The 21339-nt window shown below is 42.9% G+C and overlaps 1 protein-coding gene across 1 annotated transcript in view; it reads left to right on the forward strand.

The window, feature by feature from the left end:
* Positions 1-20103, forward strand: part of LOC140191206 (phospholipid phosphatase 3-like) — a 104321-nt gene extending 84218 nt beyond the window's left edge. Inside the window, exons 6-7 of the mRNA XM_072248374.1 lie at positions 7554-7730; positions 17843-20103. Coding sequence (XP_072104475.1) covers positions 7554-7730; positions 17843-17944 — 279 coding nt within the window. The 3' untranslated portion in view covers positions 17945-20103. The remainder of the gene's footprint in view (positions 1-7553; positions 7731-17842) is intronic.
* The last annotated feature ends 1236 nt before the right edge of the window (positions 20104-21339 follow it).

Genomic DNA, 21339 nt, shown 5'->3' on the forward strand with positions numbered 1-21339 from the left:
ACATTTCATAGACCACTTATCACCGCAGTATTACCTGTTGCTAAACTCAAAAGTCTTTGTGGATTGGGCATGGGAGATGGTGGGGAACGTGGTGTGTAAAAGGAAAGGAGCATGTAATTCAAAGAAAAAAACAGAAAGATTTTGTCTTGTTGAAGAATTTATAAAATTTGGAGAGATTAAGCTGTATGCTATCTACCCAAACCTCACTAAAATATCAAGTATTTACATTTACATAGTGCCTTTCACATTCTCAAATCGCCCACAATGAATTGTAGCCAATGCTTGCTTTGAAACATGAAAGTTGATGTAGAAACTGTTGCCATTGGGTCTAGAAGCACGTGACTGGAATGATCATAATTGTTGTCTCATTGAGGAATAAATTAGCCGGGTCTAACTGAGCAGGCGATACTTGAAACACTCAGCAAGTCAGGCGAGGTTTATGGAATGATAAACAGAGTCAGCATTTCAGGTCCAAGGCCCTTCAGAAGAATATCTGGTGTGCCAACCAAAATTTTTGTGTTTGAGTTTCAGTAGTGGGACACATAATTGGATTCGGAGAAGAGTTTGCTCAGATTTGACTGATGCTTTGTAACATGTTTGAACTGTCCATTTGTTTATATTTCAAATTCTTAGTACTTCTAAATTCTGACGTTTTCTAATTCATATTTCCAGGATTTGCTGTACTTTCAAATGTTAGCAAAGGGTTTGTAAAGAAAAACCTGATGGTTATTATTTGGAATTCTATACTACAGAGCCTCGGGACACAAATTTCTAAATAGCTAATAGTACTCCCTATGCTGGCCTGAGGATCTGTTTCCAATTTGGGGAATCACCGGGCAAGTTTGTGAGAAGAAGCATTTCTGACAGAGATGGAATTGTTAGGCGAACCTGACCTTCCAGTTACCTCCCATCTTCTCCATTTTCACCTCTGACCTCTCTGCTTTTGATTTCTTGTGTGGTTTCAATGAATCATGACCAAGTTTGAGGAATAGCCTATCGTCTTCTGTCAGAGCACGTTACAGTCTTGGGATTCAATGAACAATTTCAGATAACCAATCCTCCCAGTTTGCATTAGAACTAGTTAGTTCAGATGAAAGATCATCAGTCTGTAATATTAACTCTCTAATGGTAGGACAACTACCAATATTGTCATCGAAGCTGCTGTTGATTTATTACTTACCGTAGTTGTGCTGCCACTTGGACTTGTTGCGTAACTTTATTGTGCTGAGGCAGAGCATGATCTTAAAAAAAGGTGTGAGTGCAGGTTTGGATGTTTGTCTTGTGAGTACAAGGCCCTGTTGGGCATTGGCGATGTGAAATACTGCAAGTCTGGTCCACCGATTCATTGGAAAGGCCGACGGTGGGGGAGCTGCATTGCCTCAGTTGTGGTGAGGACTAGGCCCTTGGACCATGTTGCGTCCACCCAGAAGGGAAGATGCTGGGGTGGTGTGGGAGAGAGCAGAGACCTCTGTGGGCCTACTGGAGTCTGTGTCAAGTTGGGGACTGGCTGCTCCCATCATGTTTCCCTGCAGTGTTCACTCCATGCTGCCCTCCAGTGTTCGCTCAGTGGAAGAACAAGCTGGACCAAGACAATATCCCATGCACCATCATTCTCCATGCCATGCCATTCAGCGACTTGGGCTATATTATTTTTATTTTTATTTTTAATGTGTGTTTTCTGTTATAATAACCATATATGCTGTGTGCTATTGGTAATGTGTTTGACACCCTGGCCCTGGGGAAATGCTGTTTCATTTGGCTATATGCATGTATGGTTGAATGATAATTAAACTAGAGCTTAAACTTGGTTGACCGGCTGACCTCTATCTCATAGAGGCTAAATACCAGTTCTGACAATTTCTCAGATCTCCCCCTGTCCCAGGACCTCATCACTAAACATTAAGTCATTGTTACATCCCTCCCAGGTTAGAGTGGTAAAGTTTAAATGAGACTTACAAGGTTACTTTTTTTTTGCACAGAGGACAATAGGTTCATAGAATCCACTTACTGAGGAGGTTATGGACCATGGTACGATAACATGTTAATGAAAAGATAAAGATTAGCTTTATTTGTCACATGCACATGAAAACATACAGTATAATGGTTGTTGTGTCCAACACCCAACGGAGTTTGAGGATGTGCTGGCGCTTCCTGCAACTGTTGGCATGCATAGCATGTCCAAGACTTACTAAACCTAACCCATATGTCTTTGGAATGTGGGAGGAAACCAGAGCATCTGGAGGAAACCCACGCAGTACAAATCTTACAGCCGGTGGGGGGAACTGATCACTGGCACTCTAAAGCATTGTGCTAAATACTACGTTACTGCGCTGCCCTCATACTCGACATGTCAGAGGTTACTTAAACAGGGACATAAACAGGCAGGAGATAGAGGGATACAGAGCCTACTTCATTATAACCTTGCACTTTATTATCTGTCTGTCCTATACCTTCTGTGTAAACTGTAAAACTTTTTTTTTCTGCATTCTTTTATTGTTTTACCTCAATGCACTGATGTGATGAAATGATCTGTATGCAATACAAAGTCTTTCCATTGTACCTTGGTACATGTGATAATAATAAACCAAGATCATGTTTAGGCGAAGCCTGCCTCACAACTGAACACCATCTAAAAGGGGCACTGCGACAAGAAAGCAGCATCCATGGTCAGGGACACCCGCTATCCAGGCCGGGCTCTCTTTTCGCTGCTGCCATCGGAAAGAAGGTACAGGAGCCTTAGGTCCCTGACCACCATGTTCAGGATCACTTATTACGCATTAACCATCAGGCTCCTGAGCCACTTGGATCACTTCACTCACGTCAACTCTGAACTCACTTTCCAGGGCGCTAAAGCTCTACTATTATTTTGTTTATTCATTTGTTTGTATTTGCACAGATTGTCGTCTTTTGCCATTGGTTGTTTGTCTTTCTGCGTACGTAGTTTTTCATTGATTGTATTTCTTCATTCTACTATGAATGCCGAGAAGAAAATGAATCTCAGGCTAGTCTATGGTGACATAAACGTACTTTGATAATAAATCTACTTTAAACTTTCAACCTTTTCTTTCTTGTGTCTTTTGACTACATGAGCTCCAGGTGCGACCTATATATACAGGTGCATCACTGCCTAGTATGGGAACTGTACTTCCCTCAATCGCAGAAAGTGGTGCAGACAGCCCAGTGCATCTGTAGGTGTGAACTTCCCACTATTCAGGACATTTACAAAGACAGGTGTGTAAAAAGGTCCCGAAGGATCATTGGGGACCCGAGACACCCAACCGCAAACCGTTCCAGCTGTTCCCATCCTTGAAATGGTACCGCGGCTAAAAGCCAGGACCAACAGGCTCCGGGACAGCTTCTTCCACCAGGCCGTCAGACTGCTTAACCCATGCTGACACAGCTGTATTTCTATGTTATATTATTTCTGTCCTGTTGTACATACTATTTATTATCAATTGCACATTGCACATTTAGACGGAGACATAACGTGAAGATTTTTTCTGTCATGTATATGAAGGATGTAAATAATAAAGTCTATTCAATTCATACAGAGAGAGCGAAAATGCGATTCCATGTGAGGTGAGAAATGTAATCAGATGCACAATGGCTGTGGCAGGGTTTTATGTCGTTACTTCGTACAAGGCGAAACCTAGCAGCATAAACGGAGGTGACACTTCACCCACGATGAGCTTATCAGCTTTTTCACACACTTTGAAAGGGAGAATAACACTACACCTGTGCGAGTCCCCACAGCATCTAGTGACCCTGTGACCTCTGACACCTGAGCATCACTATCTGCAGTATTTTTAATATCTTGCACTGTACTGCTGCTACAAAACAAGGAACAATGAATATGTCAGTGATAACAAACCTGATTTTGGTTCATTCATTTCCATCTCTTTACACCACCTCCGCCTGGAATCTCTGCAATTAACCAGTCTTTGCCATCTCTCTCAGCCGCACCACCACATCTGTGCCACTCCCTCTCTTTTGATTGGTTTTGTTATTGGTGCATGTACTGAGATGCAGTGGAAAGCTGGCCTTGCACACTGTTCGTACAGATCCGATCATTGCACAGTGCATTGAGTTAGATTAAGGTAAAACAGTAACAAAGCAGGATCAAGTGTAGAAGCTACAGAGAAAGTGTCGGTAGACAATAAGTTGCAAGATCATTAAGGTAAATTGTGAGGCCAAGAGTCCATCTCATAGTACAAGAGGTCCATTCAAATGTCTGTAACAGCAGGACAGAAGCTGCCCTTGAACCTGACGGTAAGTGCTTTCAGGCTTTTGTATCTTCTGCCTTATGGGAGAGGGGAGAAGAGAAAATGTCCAGAGTGGGTGAGGTCTTTGATTGTGCTGGCTGCTTTACCGAGGCAGTGAGGATCTCCACCTTCTCATAGACGTGTCCTGTGCTCTTTCCATTTTGTCTCTCTGTAACTCAAAACCTGTTTCCTCACGTCCTCTAATTGCAATGGAACATCAATTTGCAACACTAACTGTTTCTCTGTTCATAGATGCTGCCCGACATGCTAAGCATAGTCAGCTTTTTCTGCTTTTTTCTGTTATTGGGAGGGAATAAGTTTTGTTTAATTTGAGGGAAAAACCAGGCTTATATTGTAACTGAACACAGCAGGCCAGGCAGCATCTCTAGGAAGAGGTACAGTCGACATTTCGGGCCGAGACCCTTCATCAGGACTAACTGAAAGAAGAGCTACTCTTCAGTTCTCCAGTTAGTCCTGAAGAAGGGTCTCGGCCCGAAACGTCAACTGTACCTCTTCCTAGTGATGCTGCCTGACCTGCTGCGTTCACCAGCAACTTTTATGTGTGTTGCTTGAAATTCCAGCATCTGCAGATTTCCTCGTGTGTGCGTTGTGTTGTAACTACAAGTTTTATATAAGGTATGATTTTCTTGTGTTGTTAGTTGAGGAAGGAATCTCCACAATCAGTTTCCAGACACATCTGGCAAAATCATTATTAAAGACTGCTCTGTATCCATAGCAACAGACAGCAGGGTCTCGCTATTCTGCTAGTTTAGCACTCAGGTATCAGGGAGACCATGAGTGGGTTGTCTACGTTGTCACTTCCTCGACCCAGGGTCCGTCAGCCGTAGCTTGCATCTGTAACAGGCCTGCCTGGGGCACTTTATATCCCACGGGTATGAAGTGGTAAAATCACTGATAGAGTGCCGGAGATCCTGGTTCAATCCTAACTTTGAGTTTCCTTCTGAAGTTCTAGTTTGCTCCCACATCCCAAAGGTGTGTTAGCAGTAGCTAAATTGCCACTGTAAGTTGCCCCTGGATGCAGATGAGTGGCAGAATCTAAGTAGAGTTGATGAGAACATGGGGAAAATAAAAAATGGGCTTAAAGTAGGATTAGTATAAATGGCTGGCTGATGGGTGACATGGATTCGATGGGCTGAAGGTCCTGTTTATCTGTTATCTCACTAAGACTTTACATCAGTACTGTCTCTCCCCCAAAGGAAGTTAAAAAGAAATCGGAAAGTGTTCATTTGTTCTGAATTCATAAGTAAACTCGGTGGCCATTTTATTAGGTATTTCCTATTTGTTTGTGGTCTTCTGCTGCAGGAGCCCATTCACTACAAGGTTCAATGCGTTGTTCATTCAGAGATGTGCTTTTGTACACCACTGTTGTAACACGTAATCATTTCAGTTATTGTCACTTCCTTGTTTGTTTGAACCAGTCAGGCCATTCTCCCTTCACCTCTGTCATTAACAAGGCATTTTCACCCACAGAACTGCTGCTCACTGGAAGTTTTTTTTTGTTTTTCATACCATTCTCTGTAAACTCTAGAGACTGTTGTGCATGAAAGTTCCAGGAGATCAGCAGTTTCTGAGATACTCAAACCACCCCGTCTGGCACCAATAATCATTCCATGGTCAAAGTCACTTAGATCACATTTCTTCCCCATTCTGATGTTTGAACTGAACCTCTTGACCATGTCTGCATGCTTTTGCGCATTGAGTTGCAGCCATATGATCGGCTGATTAGACATTTACATTAACGAGAGGGTGTACAGGTGTACATAATAAAGTTCTAAAATTGGGATTTCAGGATACTGATTCAGATTTTCCTCATTGCTTTAATTCTGCTCTGCACTGTGCATGCATGTGTACGTGCCAAAGTAAAGACTGCCTTGTCTGAGCTCCAGCTTTTCAACCTGGGAATCTGATACCTCAGAGTCACCACAAGGACTTCATACAAATCTGCCAATGTGAGGTTCATTTCGAACAGTACTGAGCTGGAACAGACTGTCATTCTATTTAATATATAATTTTAGAATCACAAAGCAATTCAGCACGGATGTAGACCCTTTCCAGTCCTGATGAAGGGTCTCGGCCAGAAACGGCGACTCATTATTCCCCTCCATAGACACTGCCTGACTTGCTGAGTTCCTCCAGCATTTTATGTGTGTTGTTCTGAAAAATATGGACTCAGACTACATTGCTTCCTTTGAATTAGCTGTCACTGTATTTCAGAATTAAGAACTTAAGACTGTTATATTAATATTTTCAGGCAGACCCTAGAGGTGTGGGCTATTTTCAGAAAGTGTTTTAGATGCCTCAACGTTTTGTGGAATATCTTTGATATTGGTGTTTGAAAGTCTCCTACATGGAGTTACAGGAGGTCCCACGTGACTGTTTTGGTCTTGGAATGCCTAGGGAACGTTAATAAATGGCCATATCTGAAAGCATTGCACTATTTGGAAAAACCCTCCAGTATTTACAGGACTTCCTGAGAGAGGGTCAGTGTTTGTAGATAATCCCTGAGAGTGCATAGTGTTAACAGAAGATTGCTAGGAATGTATTATTACTTGCATGTGATCCCAGAAAGCTTTAGTATTTATAGATGTCCCAGAGTACATCAATATTTATGGACTGGGTACTGACACTGCAAAGGAATTCAAAATATTGCTGTCTTCACAGGAGTAGTTGCAGACTGAAGGTTGACTACGGTACAGATTGGCATCAACAGGTTCTCCACAATCACCATCAGAACAGATGCACCACAAGTCCGTGTGCTTAGCCCCCTGCTTCACTCAACTTATACCTACGATTGTGTGTCCAAGTACAACTCCAGTGCTGTATCTACAGTATGTTTGTCGGCGACACCACTTTTGTTGGCCAAATCAATGGTGGTGATGAATTGGTACGTGGTTAGGAGGGAGATTGAAAGTCTGATTGAGTGTTGAGCCTCTCGCTCAACATCAGCAAAACCAAAGAGCTGATTATTGACTGCAAGAGGGGCAGTAAAACGAAGGTCTGGGAGCCAGTCCTCACGAGGGGATCAGAACTGGAGAGGGTCAGTGACTTTAAAATCCTTGGTGTTGTCCTATTGGAGAATCTGTCCGGGGACCATCACAGAGAAGGCACGCCAGCACCTCTGCTTTCTTAGAAGTTTGTGTAGGTTCGGCATGTCACCAAAAACTTTGGCAAATTTATATAGATGTACACTGGAGGGTATGAATCACAAGTTAGTACATGGTGACATACATATTTTGATAATAAATTTACTTTGATTTCTCTCTTTCTCAGTTTTACCTGGAGGCTCGATTTACCTGGAAAGGAGCAAGGCTGCTAAGACCACTCCTACAGGCTCTCCTGATTATGATGGCAATTTACACAGGACTTACCCGCGTGTCAGATTACAGGCACCACCCGTCCGATGTCATTGTGGGGTTCCTGCAGGGAGCCATAATTGCCTACTGGATTGTAAGTAATTGGTTTACTATTGTCACATGGAGAGGGTGAAGAAGTACACCAGGACACTGGCTGGATTAGAGGCGTGTGCTATAGGAGAGGCAGGACAAACCTGGGTTGTTTTCTCTGGAGGAACCCATCAGGCAGCATCTACGGAGGGAAATGAGATGCCTTGGCAGTCTCCGACCTGATGGTATGAACACCGGTTTCTCTCAATGCCCAGTAATTTCTCCCCATCCCCCTTCTGTCCTTTTCCATTCTACATTCTGGCTCCCCTCTTACCCTTTCTCTTCTCCTCACCTGCCTCTGGTGCCCCTCCTCCTTCCTTTCCTCCCATGGTCCCCTCTCCTCTCCTATCAGATCCCTTCTTCTTTACCTCTTTACCTCTTCCACCTATCTCCTCCCAGCTTCTCACTTCACCCCCCCAACCCACCTTCCACCTCACTTGCCAGCTTGTACTCTTCCCCTCTGACCATCACTTCCTGGCTTCTTCCCTCTTCTTTTCCAGTCTTGATGCAGGGTTTTGGCCTAAAATGTCAACTGTTTATTCCCCTCCATAGATGCTGCCCGACAAGTTGAGTTCCTCCAGCATTTTGTATGTGTTGCTCAAGATTTCTAGATTTTTTAAAATAGTAGAGACTTAGAGAAAACTTTAAATTATGAGAACACTCAGTCCTCTTTTATTGTCATTTAGAAATCCATACATGCATTAAGAAGTGATACAATGTTTCTCCAGGGTGATATCACAGAAAACAGGACAGACCAAAAACTAACACTGACAGAACCACATAATTATACCATATAGTTACAGCAGTGCAAAGTAATACCATAATTTGATGAAGAACAAACCATGGGCACGGTAAATAAAGTCTCAAAAGTCTCCGAGTCGATCAACTCCCGAGTCCCCGATAGCAGGCGGCAAAAGGGAGAAACTCCCTGCCATAAACCTCCAGGCACTGTCAACTTGCCGATGCCTTGGAAGCAGCTGACCACAGCCAACACTGAGTCCATCCGTCCGAAAACTTCGCGCCTCTGACTAGCCCCTCTGATACAGCCTCCCGAGCGCCATCCTCTGCCGAGCGCCTTCGACCTCGCCCCGGCCGCCGAAACAAGCAAAGCCGAGGATTTCGGGGCCTTCTGCTCTGGAGATTCCGGTTACCACACAGTAGCAGCGGCAGCGAAGCGGGCATTTCAGAAGTTTTCCAGATGTTCCTCCGTACTCTCACGTCCGTCTCCATCAAATCAGAATTGTGCACGGTCCCCTACTTGATAGATTACAGATATCATTCACCGGAGAGGCCGCGCGCGCTGCGTCGTGCAGCCACCTTCTCCTCCTCCTTGATAAAGTTTATAAGATTATGAGAGGCATAGATAGAATAGACCACTGGTCCCTTCTTCCCAGTGTCGAAACGTCTAATACGCAAGGGTATGCACTTGGGTTGAGAGGGGTAAGTTCAAAGGAAATGTGTAAGGAAAGTTTTTTATACAGAGAATGGTGGGTGACTCAGATTTGCTGCTGGGGTGGCGGTGAAGGCAGATATGATAAAGATGTTCAGGAGGCTCTTAGATAGACTGTGAATACACAGGGAGTAGACGGGTAGGGACCATGCGCTTGTTCTGTCCTCCACATCACAAAAAGTTGAGTGAAAGTGGGTCGACATGTTGACCCAAGGTCATCCTCCTGTCTATCACTGTGACACACTCTTCATCTTGTGCAACAACTCATGCCCACTTTATTAATGACTTCTCCAGAAACAACAGGAACTTTGTTCCCCTTTCTCACTTCGTCATATATAAAATCTATGAAATAAGTAACTTACAGGGTTTTTTGTTCAAGAAAATAGGAATATCTATCAAAAACTATAAAATTGAATCAGAATCAGGTTCATTATTTCTGTCTTATATGTTGTTGAATTTGTTGCTTTGGGGCAGCAGTACAGTGCAAATTTTTAAAATTACTATAAATTACAAAATAAATAGTTGGCACGTGGCCAAGTGGTTAAGGCGTCGGTCTAGTGATCTGAAGGTCGCTATTTCGAGCCTCAGCTGAGGCAACGTGCTGTGTCCTTGAGCAAGGCACTTAACCACACATTGCTCTGCGACGACACTGGTGCCAAGCTGTATGGGTCCTAATGCCCTTCCCTTGGACAACATTGGTGTCGTGGAGAGGGGAGACTTGCAGCATGGGCAACTGCTGGTCTTCCATATAACCTCGCCCAGGCCTGCGCCCTGGAAACCTTCCAAGGCGCAATTCTGTGGTCTCACAAGACTAACAGATGCCTAGAAATAGTGCAAAGTAAAAAGAATAATGAGGTAGTAATGTTCATCGGTTCATGGACAATAATTTTTGAGAGCGGAAGGGTAGGAACTGTTCCTGAATCATTGAGTGTGGGCCTCCAGGTTGGTGAGGGTCCTTAGTGATGGTTGTCACTTCACCTTCCTGAGGCGCATCTTCTTGAAGATGTATCTTTGATCCTTCCATTATAAAGGCTGCTAGTGTGATGGTATTGGGTTCACTGTCTGCAAAGATTTCAAGTCCTATCTGATATAGATGTCTATCTGAACCGTCACAATAGGGAGGTTATATTGCTCTTCAAAGGCCAGCTGACTTCCCTGTCTCGTCTCTGCAGTGAGCTCCAGCTACCAATACCCTCTATTTGAGTGGTGGATTCCACCTTCATACAAAGGAAGACATACTTCCAGCTAACAAAGTAGTTTAAGTGCAGTTTATTTTATTTTTAACGATACCCGTTTAAATTGTTAACACACATTTAGAACTTACAGAGGATTTATGAGTCTTAAAATATTTCTAAATTCCAAAAGATTTACAGACTACAAGGGATTTCCAAATGCTGGTACTATTCATAGGAACTGAAACAACATACCAACGAGTTGCGGATGAAGGAGTCAGCACAGTAGAAACATAGAAACATAGAAAATAGGTGCAGGAGTAGGCCATTCGGCCCTTCGAGCCTGCACTGCCAGTCAGTATGATCATGGCTGATCATCCAACTCAGAACCTTGTACCTGCTTTCTCTCTATACCCCCTGATCCCTTTAGTCACAAGGGCCATATCTAACTCCCTCTTAAATATAGCCAACGAACTGGCCTCAACTGTTTCCTGTGGCAGAGAATTCCATAGACCACTCTCTGTGTGAAGAAGCTTTTCCTCATCTGGCTCCTAAAAGGCTTCCCCTTTATCCTTAAACTGTGACCCCTCGTTCTGGACTTCCCCAACATCAGGAACAATCTTCCTGCATCTAGCCTGTCCAATCCCTTTAGAATTTTATACATTTCAATAAGATCCCCCCTCAATCTTCTAAATTCCAGCGAGTATAAACCTAGTCGATCCAGTCTTTCTTCATATGAAAGTCCTGCCATCCCAGGAATCAATCTGGTGAACCTTCTTTGTACTCCCTCTATGGCAAGAATGTCTTTCCTCAGATGAGGAAAATGAAAGGTTGAAGAATGCATTCAAGTCCTTCTTTCTGTCACCCCGTCTTTTGTGATTCTTAACTTTGTCACAAAGAACTCTGACCCTTCGGAAAGATCACATTGCCGTGCTAGCAATTAGCCTCTTGGGCCCATCACACTGGCAGAACTCAGACAGTCACAGAGAAAGCATGCATACTCCACACAGACAGCACCAAAGGTTGGAATGAAACCGAGATCACTGGGGGTATAACAAAGCATACTTGCTGCTCTGCCACCATGTCAGGCATGTGACGAGTCTCTTCTACAGACGTGGGAAGAAATGACTCAGTGTTTTTGAAGGTGTCATTGTTTCCATTATTACTTTTGAGAGTAAGAAAACTGGAAGAACCTCGTGCTATTGCTTAAAGCTGAACTTTATTTAACCTTATTGTGTGCCAGACTGATCAGGAAATTGGATTGCAGCAATCTGTGTAAAGCTGTTGACATCTGAGCAATGCCTGTGAGGATGGTTCAAACAATTGTTCCTCTGATGTCATTGATGGAGCAAATTAATCTTCAAAGGTGAGGGTCTCACATGACCGTGCTGAACCCACCCACCAGTCACCTGTTTTTAATGTCACCAAGACACCAATGATATTGCAGCCAAGCAGGAAGGAGACCCCCACCATCTGGGCTGTGTCCTCTTCTCAATGCCTCCGTCAGGCAAGAGGTACAGGAGCACACACTCACAAATTGCTGGAGGAACTCAGAACGTCAGGCACCCTCTGTGGAGGGAAATGAACAGTCAATGTTTAGGGCCGGGACCCTTCGTCAGGGCTAACTGAAAGAAGAGCTGGTAACAGATTTGAAAGTGGGAGGGGGAGGGGGAGATCCAAACTGATAGGAGAAGACAGGAGGGGAGGGATGGAGCCAAGAGCTGGACAGGTGATTGGCAAAAGGGATATGAGAGGATCATGGGACAGGAGGCCTAAGGAGAAAGAAAGGGGGAGGGGGGAGGCCCAGAGGATGGGCAAGGGGTATAGTGAGAGGGACAGAAGGAAAAAAAGTAGAGAGAGAAAAAGAATGTGTGTATATAAATAAATAAATAAATAACAGATGGGGTATGAGGGGGAGGTGGGGCATTAACGGAAGTTAGAGAAGTCAATATTCATGCCATCAGGTTGGAGGCTACCCAGACGGAATATAAGGTGTTGTTCCTCCAACCTGAGTGTGGTTTCATCTTGACAGTAGAGGAGGCCGTGGATAGACATATCAGAATGGGAATGGGACATGGAATTAAAATGTGTGGCCACTGGGAGATCCTGTTTTCTCTGGCGGACAGAGCGTAGGTGTTCAGCGAAACAATCTCCCAGTCCGCATCGGGTCTTGCCAATATATAGGAGGCCAGAAACGTCGACTGTACCTCTTCCTAGAGATGCTGCCTGGCCTGTTGCATTCACCAGCAACTCTGATGTGTTTTCCGAAACATACTGCTTTGTTTTATCCTCCATTAGCCCTGGATACTGAGGCCAACTGTTGATTTGTTCCTCTGTGGGGTCATGTGATGAAGCAACTTGTTCAAATCCAGATTCATTAATTAATCACATGTACATTGAAACATGCAGTGCAACACATCACTTGCATGAACACCTGCACACCTAAGGATGTGCCAGGTGTAAGCCTGGAAGTGTTGCCACTCAAGACCGGTGCCAACACAACAGGCCCACAATGCTCAGCAGAACAACACAGAACAACAACAGCAAAACAAACCCCTTTCCTCCCTCCAACCCATAGACAATCCTCAACCCCAGTCCCCGCCGGGCCTCAGCCATCGGGCTTTGACTTCCATCGTTCTGATTGACCTTCAGACTTCGATCTTCGGTATTAACCCCTGACTAGCTGATGGCAGGACACCAAACTCCAGATTTGCCTACTCACTGGCATCTTATGCCTCCTGCCTGCATGGATATCTGATCCTGGGACAGCCCGACCAGCACGGATATCCTTTGTTATGCATCCACATCGCTGGCCTTTGACTGGCTGAACTCATAAATGTAACCAATGCTGTGGGATGGTTTGGTCCACGGTTGTATTCATTTGGACTAAGCTTAGTAGACCAAGTGGACTTCTATATTTATAACTAGTTGATGAATAATTTAGGAATGGACCACCCAGCCCACCAAACCTGCTTTACCATTCAATATAATTGTTTTTCACTTGATATGAAGGTTGGTGCAGTTGAACTCCATTTGCCACCTCTCTGCCCAACTTTGCATCCCCGCTGTGTTCCATTATAACCTACAACAACCTTCAATGTTGACTAGTATTGCACACAAATAAAATGCTGGAAGAACTCAACAGGTCAGACAGGAATAAACAGTCGATGTTTGGAGTTGAGACCTTTTATCAGGACTATTTATTCTTCTCCATTGATGCTGCTTGACCTGTTGAGTTCCTCCAGCATTTTGTGTGTGTTACTCGGCATTTCCAGCATCTGCAGAATCTCTTGTGTTTAAGCATTGTGCACAGTTCACCAGACGTGTTCCCATCAATGCCCTGTAACTTGTAAGCTTGTAACTTTTGCCTTCATTTCCTTGAGCAATAAACAGTAACATTCATAAATATTGCAATAGTGTGAATACAAAGGACCTTGTGAGATACTGTTTGGGTTACAGAAATTCACCCTTACAGAAGTCACCAATCACTACAAAACAAGTAGATCTGGGAAAATTCAAAAAGCTGCAGATGCTGAAAATCTGAAATAAAGTTGTTTATTATTATCATTATTGGCACAGTTTGTCTTTGCACGTTGATTGTTTGTCAGTCTTGTTATTTCTTTGTTCTCCAGTAAATGCCTGCAAGGTAGTATATGGTGACGTATATGTACTTCGAAAATAAATGTACATTGAGCTTTAAACTCAGAACTCTACGGATACTGCCTGACTTTCTGAGTCTTCCCAACATTGTCTGTTTTTGTTTAAGTGTAATTGGAACATAAGTATAAAGGATGTTGGTCTGGGAAAGAGCACTAGCATTAGTTCACTTAACCTTCCGTAGAATTTGGAGGGATTTGTGGAAGTATGATCGCTACAATCCTGAATCTGGTGGTTAGATTGGAAATCGAAGACCTGTGATAATTTTTGTAAGATTGCTAAGGGACAATAATGGGATAGAACACAGATGAGGGGGAATTTCTTTAATCAGAGGGTGCTGACTCTGTGGAATTCATTGCAACAGATGGCTGTGGAGAACATCATTGGGTATATTTAACTCAGAAGTTGATAGGTTCTTGATTATTAACTGTGTCAAAGGTTACAGGGAGAAGGCAGGAAAATAGGGTTGAGAGGAATAATAAATCAGCCATGATGTTATGACTTGATGGACTGAATAGCCTTAATCTGCTGCTATGTCTTAGTGTTTTATGGTCTCAGGGGCTGGAATTTGTCTGGGGTGGGAGGGAGGAATTTCATTGTGCATGTCCCCTGTGCACGAACTGTGTAATTGCTAGACCTGTATTACTGCAATGCTGGGTAATGACTCGTCATGCAAGACAGTGACAAGAAATTACATTCTGGTTCTGAATTGCCTGGAAGTGGTGTCACTGTGTAGCAAGTGCTCTTACAACAGCCACTCCCAATGGGACTTGTGCTGATGGCAGTGGCTGGGTTAGATTCAAATAATGGTGGGGCAAGTACGGGATTGGCTGTTCCTCTTCTCCAATACTTGCTCGGCACTTCTGTGAACACCATTGGATGGAGTGTTGGCCAGAAATTGTCTTTTCTAAAAGCTACTCCAAAGGGGAGGAGTTCTCACTGTAAATGGCAATGTTGTCTTTCATCTCCAAACCCTCACCCTTTCCTGGACAATGGCTGGGGTAAGGACTTCCCATTTACTAAGTACCAGTTAACCTTCCCCTTCATTTAAATCATAAGACATAGGAGTGGAATTGGCCATTGGGTCTGCTGCACAATTCAATCATGGCTGATTTATTATCCTTCTCCCCATAACCTTTGACACCCTTGCCAATCAAGCACCTATCAATCTCTCTTTTAAATATACCGGTAAATTGGTCTCCACAGCCATCTGTGGCAATGAATTCCACAGATTCACCATCCTTTGGCAAAGGAAAGTCCTCCTCATCCTTGTTCTAAAGGGACAGCCTTCTATTCTGAGGCTGTGCCGTCTAGGTCTAGATGCCCCCACTACAGGAAACATCATCTCCATGTCCGTTCTATCTAGGCCTTCCATTATCCGATAGCTTTCAATAAGATCCCTCCTCATTCTTCTAAACTCCACTACAGGAAACATCTCCATGTCCATACTATCTAGGCCTTTCATTATCCGATAGCTTTCAATAAGATCCCTCCTCATTCTTCTAAACTCCACTACAGGAAACATCTCCATGTCCATTCTATCTAGGCCTTTCATCATCTGATAGCTTTCAATGAGATCCCTCCTCATTCTTCTAAACTCTTATGGCGTGTAAGCCCAGAGCCATCAAATATTCGTCATTTGTTAATTCATTCTCATGAACCTCCTCTGGACTGTCTTTGATGCCAGCATGTCCCGAGAGCCTGCCCCTCCTGTCTTCACAGACACGGGTGAATATTGGGTGGTGATTGTTGTCGCTGTTGTCTGTCTTTCATAATCTCAGCGAGCGTGCAATTCAGTTCCCCTGTAAAAACTGCTTTCAATGCACAGTCAGTTTTGAATTTAAATCCAGCCCAGGGAGCCAGAATAAAAATAAAACATCTACTGTATATGAGGTCAACAAGCTCAGATTTCGAGGCCAGTGTTTTTTAGCACAATCTTCAAGAGTATTTATCGTTACCGAGTAATGTGAGAGCTATCCATTTTCCACCAACTCTGCCAAAATGGCTGAGGTCCAGGAATTGAATAATGAGGCCTCAGATCCAGGAGGAATGTGGATTCTAAGGCTGGCACAGGTGTCAGATGGTGCTCCAGAGTGGCACAGTTCCATGTGTTCAAATTGCACTTGTTTTGCTGAGGAGAGACTATGCTGTGTGACTGCCATCTTGAAATAGAATAGTCCAGTGTGTGTGCATATGCACGTGTGTACGTCTGTTATTGCAGTTGGTAACTGATATTAAAATGTTGGCCACTGATTTTGTAAAAAAAAAAGAGCCCCAGTGCTTTCTGGGGCAAGCAGATTTCCTCGAGGAGACATCAGAGGCCAATTACTGCGAGGTCAACAGAGGACCACGTCTCCTCTCTCCAACATTTGCCCAAGACAGTTTGTTTAATCTGAAGTAACAGACGCAGAATGCTGGTGGAACGCAGCAGGTTGGGTAGCATCTATAGAGGGGAATCAACAGTCAACATTTCAGGTCAAGACCCTACATCGAGAGTGGAAAGGAAGGGATTGGAAACATCAACTGTTTATTCATCTCCATAGATGCTACCTGACCTGCTGAGCTCCCCCAGCATCTTGTATGTATTACTCTGGATTTCCAGCATCTGCAGAATCTCTTGTGTTTATTGATTAATAGAAACATGCTACAGAGTGGAACTAGCTAACCTTCACAAAATTTAGTCACGTTCTGAAATCTTGGATATACTTCCATGGCATTTTTAAAGGAAGGGTGAAAATATGCAGTGATGTTGATTTAGTTGGTAGAACGAGCCCAAAATGAGCAAATTAGCATCCATAACGTTGTATTTATTTGGTAGCTATTTTCTGCTATGGTAGAAATACAGACAGCTTTTGAATGTGACGGCGCAGTTCAGATTCAGAGTAAGTTTGTGATCAAAGTACATATATGTCACCATATACTACCCTGAGATTCATTTTCTTGCTGGTAATCACAGTAGAGCAAAGAAATAAAATAGAATCAATAAAAATCTACTCACAAAGACACACTAACCAAATGTGCAAAGAAGACAAACTCTGCAAATACAAAAAAAAAAGCACAAATAATAAATAAATAAATGGTTGATGGATTGATGAATTAATGCTGAGAACATGAGTTGTAGAGTCCTTGAAAGGGAAGTCTTCAGGTTGTACAATTAGTTCAGTGTTGAGGTGAGTGAAGTTATCAACGCTCATTCAGGAGTCTGATGGTTGAAGGACTGTTAGTTAGAAGCCCCATTGTATGTCTTAGCAAGGCCAGCAGGCCAAACTATACTCATGGAAGAGGAGAACCAAAAAAGTGGTAAATGGCAGCAAAGTGTGAGTTACCCATGCTGGAGATTTCAGTACTGGGTCCTACATGCTGCAATGAGCCCATGGGAAGATGAGATCTAGTTCTTCAAGCCTCATTGTAACAGACCTGGAGGCGACAGGCAGAGAAGTTGGAGTGAGCTGGTGAATGGATCCCGCCACAAAACAATCACCCAATCTGCATTTGGTCTCTCCAGTGTAAACGAAACCCAACATTAAATACAGTGCACTAGACTGGAAAAAGTGCAGATGAATCGCTACCTTATGTGGATGGTGGGGAGGGAAAAGGTGAAGGGGTGGTTGCTGAACCTCCTGTGGCCTTCTCTAGAATGTTAACTCCATGCAGAACCTGTTTCTGCATGGGAGTACAGTATGTGAGTGTACATATCTTGAACTAGAGTTTATGACTTGGGAGGGTGGGGGAGGGAGGTGCAGTGGCCAAATGACTGTGGTCTTAATGATTTTTATGTGGATAAGCCTAGGAGATTGAGAAAAGAGAAAATCACAGTTGCTGTTTCTTTGTTTTCAGGCATTTCACGTATCGGACATGTTTAAGTTGAAGAGAAAGGTGATAAAGGAATCGAACGTCAGCTCGGACAATTCCATACTGACCAATCATACAACATGTTAGCATAATTGAGGTCCAGGATATGGAAAATATGTTTGTGGCTTGAACAGGCCACCGTACCAGTATTGGACCAGAAACCAAGCAAGAAGCCAGTGTTCAAAGAATCTTCCACAGTTTTTTTTAATCTCCAGGATAATCTCCAATATGGCCTCACTCTGATTTTCTTTTCCAGCAAGACCTTGAAGCCATGTTCGCTGGATGCTCAGCAACTATTGTACGGAATTACCCTGGATTTTCCGTTGCTCCCTGAGGATTTATTTCATTCAGTTTCTCCTACAATGATCCTATGGATTTTGGACCTTTATTAGCAACCTTAAAGTGCCTGACTTCATAGATTCTCCATACACTATGGAAACTGAACAATTTAATGCTGTGAGCAACAATGTATTCTATAAATAACATAAGTAATTAATATTATAGATCACAGTCTGTGTTGAGCCTTTTGTGAGTGTATTCTTGTGACTAAAAACAAATTTATAATTAAGATATTACCATTTATTCAGTACATGGATGAAGAAAAGCTAATTTCATTCAAAATTAAATACCCACATTTATTATATCTTTAACTAATGGTATCTAAATCAGGGATGGAAGTTAGCTTGATGACATGTTTTATTAATGGGTCCTGTTTTCTCTAGGAGACTGACCAACCAGAACTTGTTTCACTGCTTTTGAAGGTGGGTGGTATTGGATTTTCTATAACTAAGCAAAATTGAGCCAAACGTTAACTGACTTTGGGAGATCTCGTGTCAGAACCATCATATTGTCCGGAAATGCAGTTAATGTTGAAAGTGACAAGGATTCTGTTTCTGATATCTGCTCACCAGACTGATTATATACAACGTCCTGTGCCAGCTGTTTAGATAAAACAAAAATAAATTGTCCAAAAGGGAATAAGCCAGGGGAAAAGAGTCATAAACAGAGAAATGCTCATTACTGAAGAGCAGATAAGAGGGGACTCAGAAATAAAATGTTGCAGATGCTGGAAATCCGAATAAAGCTGGACAGGCAGCATCTGTGGGCAGTTGGTCAAGAGTTGATGGTTGAAGTTGCTGATCTGCAGCAAGAAGGATTAAGGAGGTAATTCATTCAATTACTCTCTCCAAAAGTGATGAGCTGGACAAATCAAGTGAAGTAAGTCCCAAAAAATGCTAGAAAAGGGAAGTGTGACTATGTTCTGAACAAAGGGTGATCTTTGAAACACAGAATGGTGCTTGTCCAAAGGAGCGAGCTTCATCTGGACTGACCTCGGTGAGTTGTAATGCATTGAAAAGAAGCTGAAAGGTTTTATTAAAAGATTACAGATGCTGGAAATCTGTAACAGAGGTTCTAAAAGCAGGTCAGCTGGCACCTGTCGAATGATAGACAGTCAACGTTTCAGGTTGAGGAGCCTTCCTCAGAGTTCTGGCGAAGGGCTTCGACCTGAAACGCTTATTCTGTTTCTCCTCCACAGATGCTGACTGACTTGTTAACTGCTTCCAGAATTTTCTGTCGAAGCGAAGTTGATTGAGGCTTGCGGGCAATGTGACGGGACTTTGTATTCTGTCTGCCTTTGGGCTGGATCATCTGACGGAGAGAATGTTGGAAGCTATTGTCAATAACTCTAATTTCAGGTAGCTGGTAATGTACTCAAAAGGATCTGATTCATCTTTACAGTGTTCATTGCAGTTTAATTTGAGATGCATGTCCATGACAATTTTAATTCTGATATTTTATATTGACTTTCTTTTTATTATGGACACTAAGAATTCTCAGCTTTTATGTCATCCCAGCAAAATGTCTCTACCGAAATACAACAGGAGATCCATTCTGGTGTCTCTTAATCGAAGGAGGCAACCTAGAGGATTAGAACTCATGGATTATTCAGTTGTGAGAGGGGGGGGGGAATAGTAATTGAACTGAAAAATGGTGTGGAGAGCAGAGGATGCAGTAGTTGCAAGTGACAATTCCCTTTAAGTTATCATTAGACTGAGAGCCCTCAGCAGTTAGTGAACCAGGGGAAAACCACAGGGGACCATTGTGATATCTGATCTGGAAGGTGCACAACTGGAGAATTCATATTCCACTATAATTTATTCCTTTCATATGAAGAAGCTGATAAATGCTGTTAATTGCAATAAATGTCTTTTTTTATCGGTTTAGTATAAAACTGAGTTGGTGCACACTGGCTCTGTGGATTTATTTTATTCTTGATCATGCTGTGTGTGTGTGTGTGTGTGTGATTATTTTACAGTTTCCAAGATACTTTTCCCAATCCAATCCACTTTGAGAATAACAGTGTCACAGAGCCTGGCGTCTGGCTTGTCTTACAAATACTGCTCCCCGTCCACAGCATCATTTCAGTCACACTTGGTGCCAGCCTTGTTCTCTGCAATGCTGTGGAATTTTTACTGTCCTCTGAATAATACTGTAGACTTACTATAGAGGGGGAAGGGCATTACAAAGTACAGTATTTGCCATGATAAACGTTCCTGGGCTTACACTGGTATTTGGCTGAGGGTTCAGAGTATTCCATGCTTCCGAGAACTTTCTATTCCTGTCTCAGGCCCTCTCAAGGACAAACTGACATTCACTCATCTGATCTGGACTTGGAAGGGAGCCTCACTGATTCTCTGCAAAAGGAGAAGGGATGGGAGAAATCTGTTTCAATAGAGTAGAAAACTGGAGCTGAAGTTCAAGTTGAATTGAAATATTGTGTTCCCAGTCTTGTTTCCATTCTCCCCTGCTGTCAAGTCCATTGTGACGCTGCCAGATGAGTGGGGACTCGGCAATTAAGGGAGATTTGGGCCATTTGTATGCCTCAATTCAGTAAAGAAATGGATTAGTGTACAAGTAATATAAATGGATGTGAACTCAGTGAGTCAAAGGATCTGCTCCTATGATGCAAGACTCTAAAGAGAGAAAAATTGCATTTGGATTGCACCTTGTATGAAATGATTTCCCAAAATATTTCTAAATCTACAGGATCACATTTGAAATGTGGTCTCTACTTTATATACTGAAAAGCCCAACAAAAATTTACAAAGCGTTTGCAATTGCATGAAAATATTAAGAAATCTTCCAATATTATTATATTGAACCGGAGGAATGATTATGTTCCTGTTCAAATAATACTTGGTGCCTTAGTCTAAAGCAGCCATTGATGGTTTACACTGGATTCTGGTGTTGCCAGGACAACTGGGCTATGGTTAAATCTAGTCTCGTGTTACGGGGGACATTTCTAGTCCAGAGGAAAGCGGTTCTCATTGCACTAGTCAGTGATGGATTTGAGCAAAGATGAACCGAGATGAAAAGGCAGTCTGATTCCTAAATCACTGCTACACTTAGCTGTACAGATTGTGAATTCTGTCAATATGTGATGCAGTGGAAATGGCCTGATTGTGAATTGCTTCTTTGTG

This window comes from Mobula birostris, chromosome 32, assembly GCF_030028105.1.
Source record: "Mobula birostris isolate sMobBir1 chromosome 32, sMobBir1.hap1, whole genome shotgun sequence".
Lineage (NCBI taxonomy): Eukaryota > Metazoa > Chordata > Chondrichthyes > Myliobatiformes > Myliobatidae > Mobula > Mobula birostris.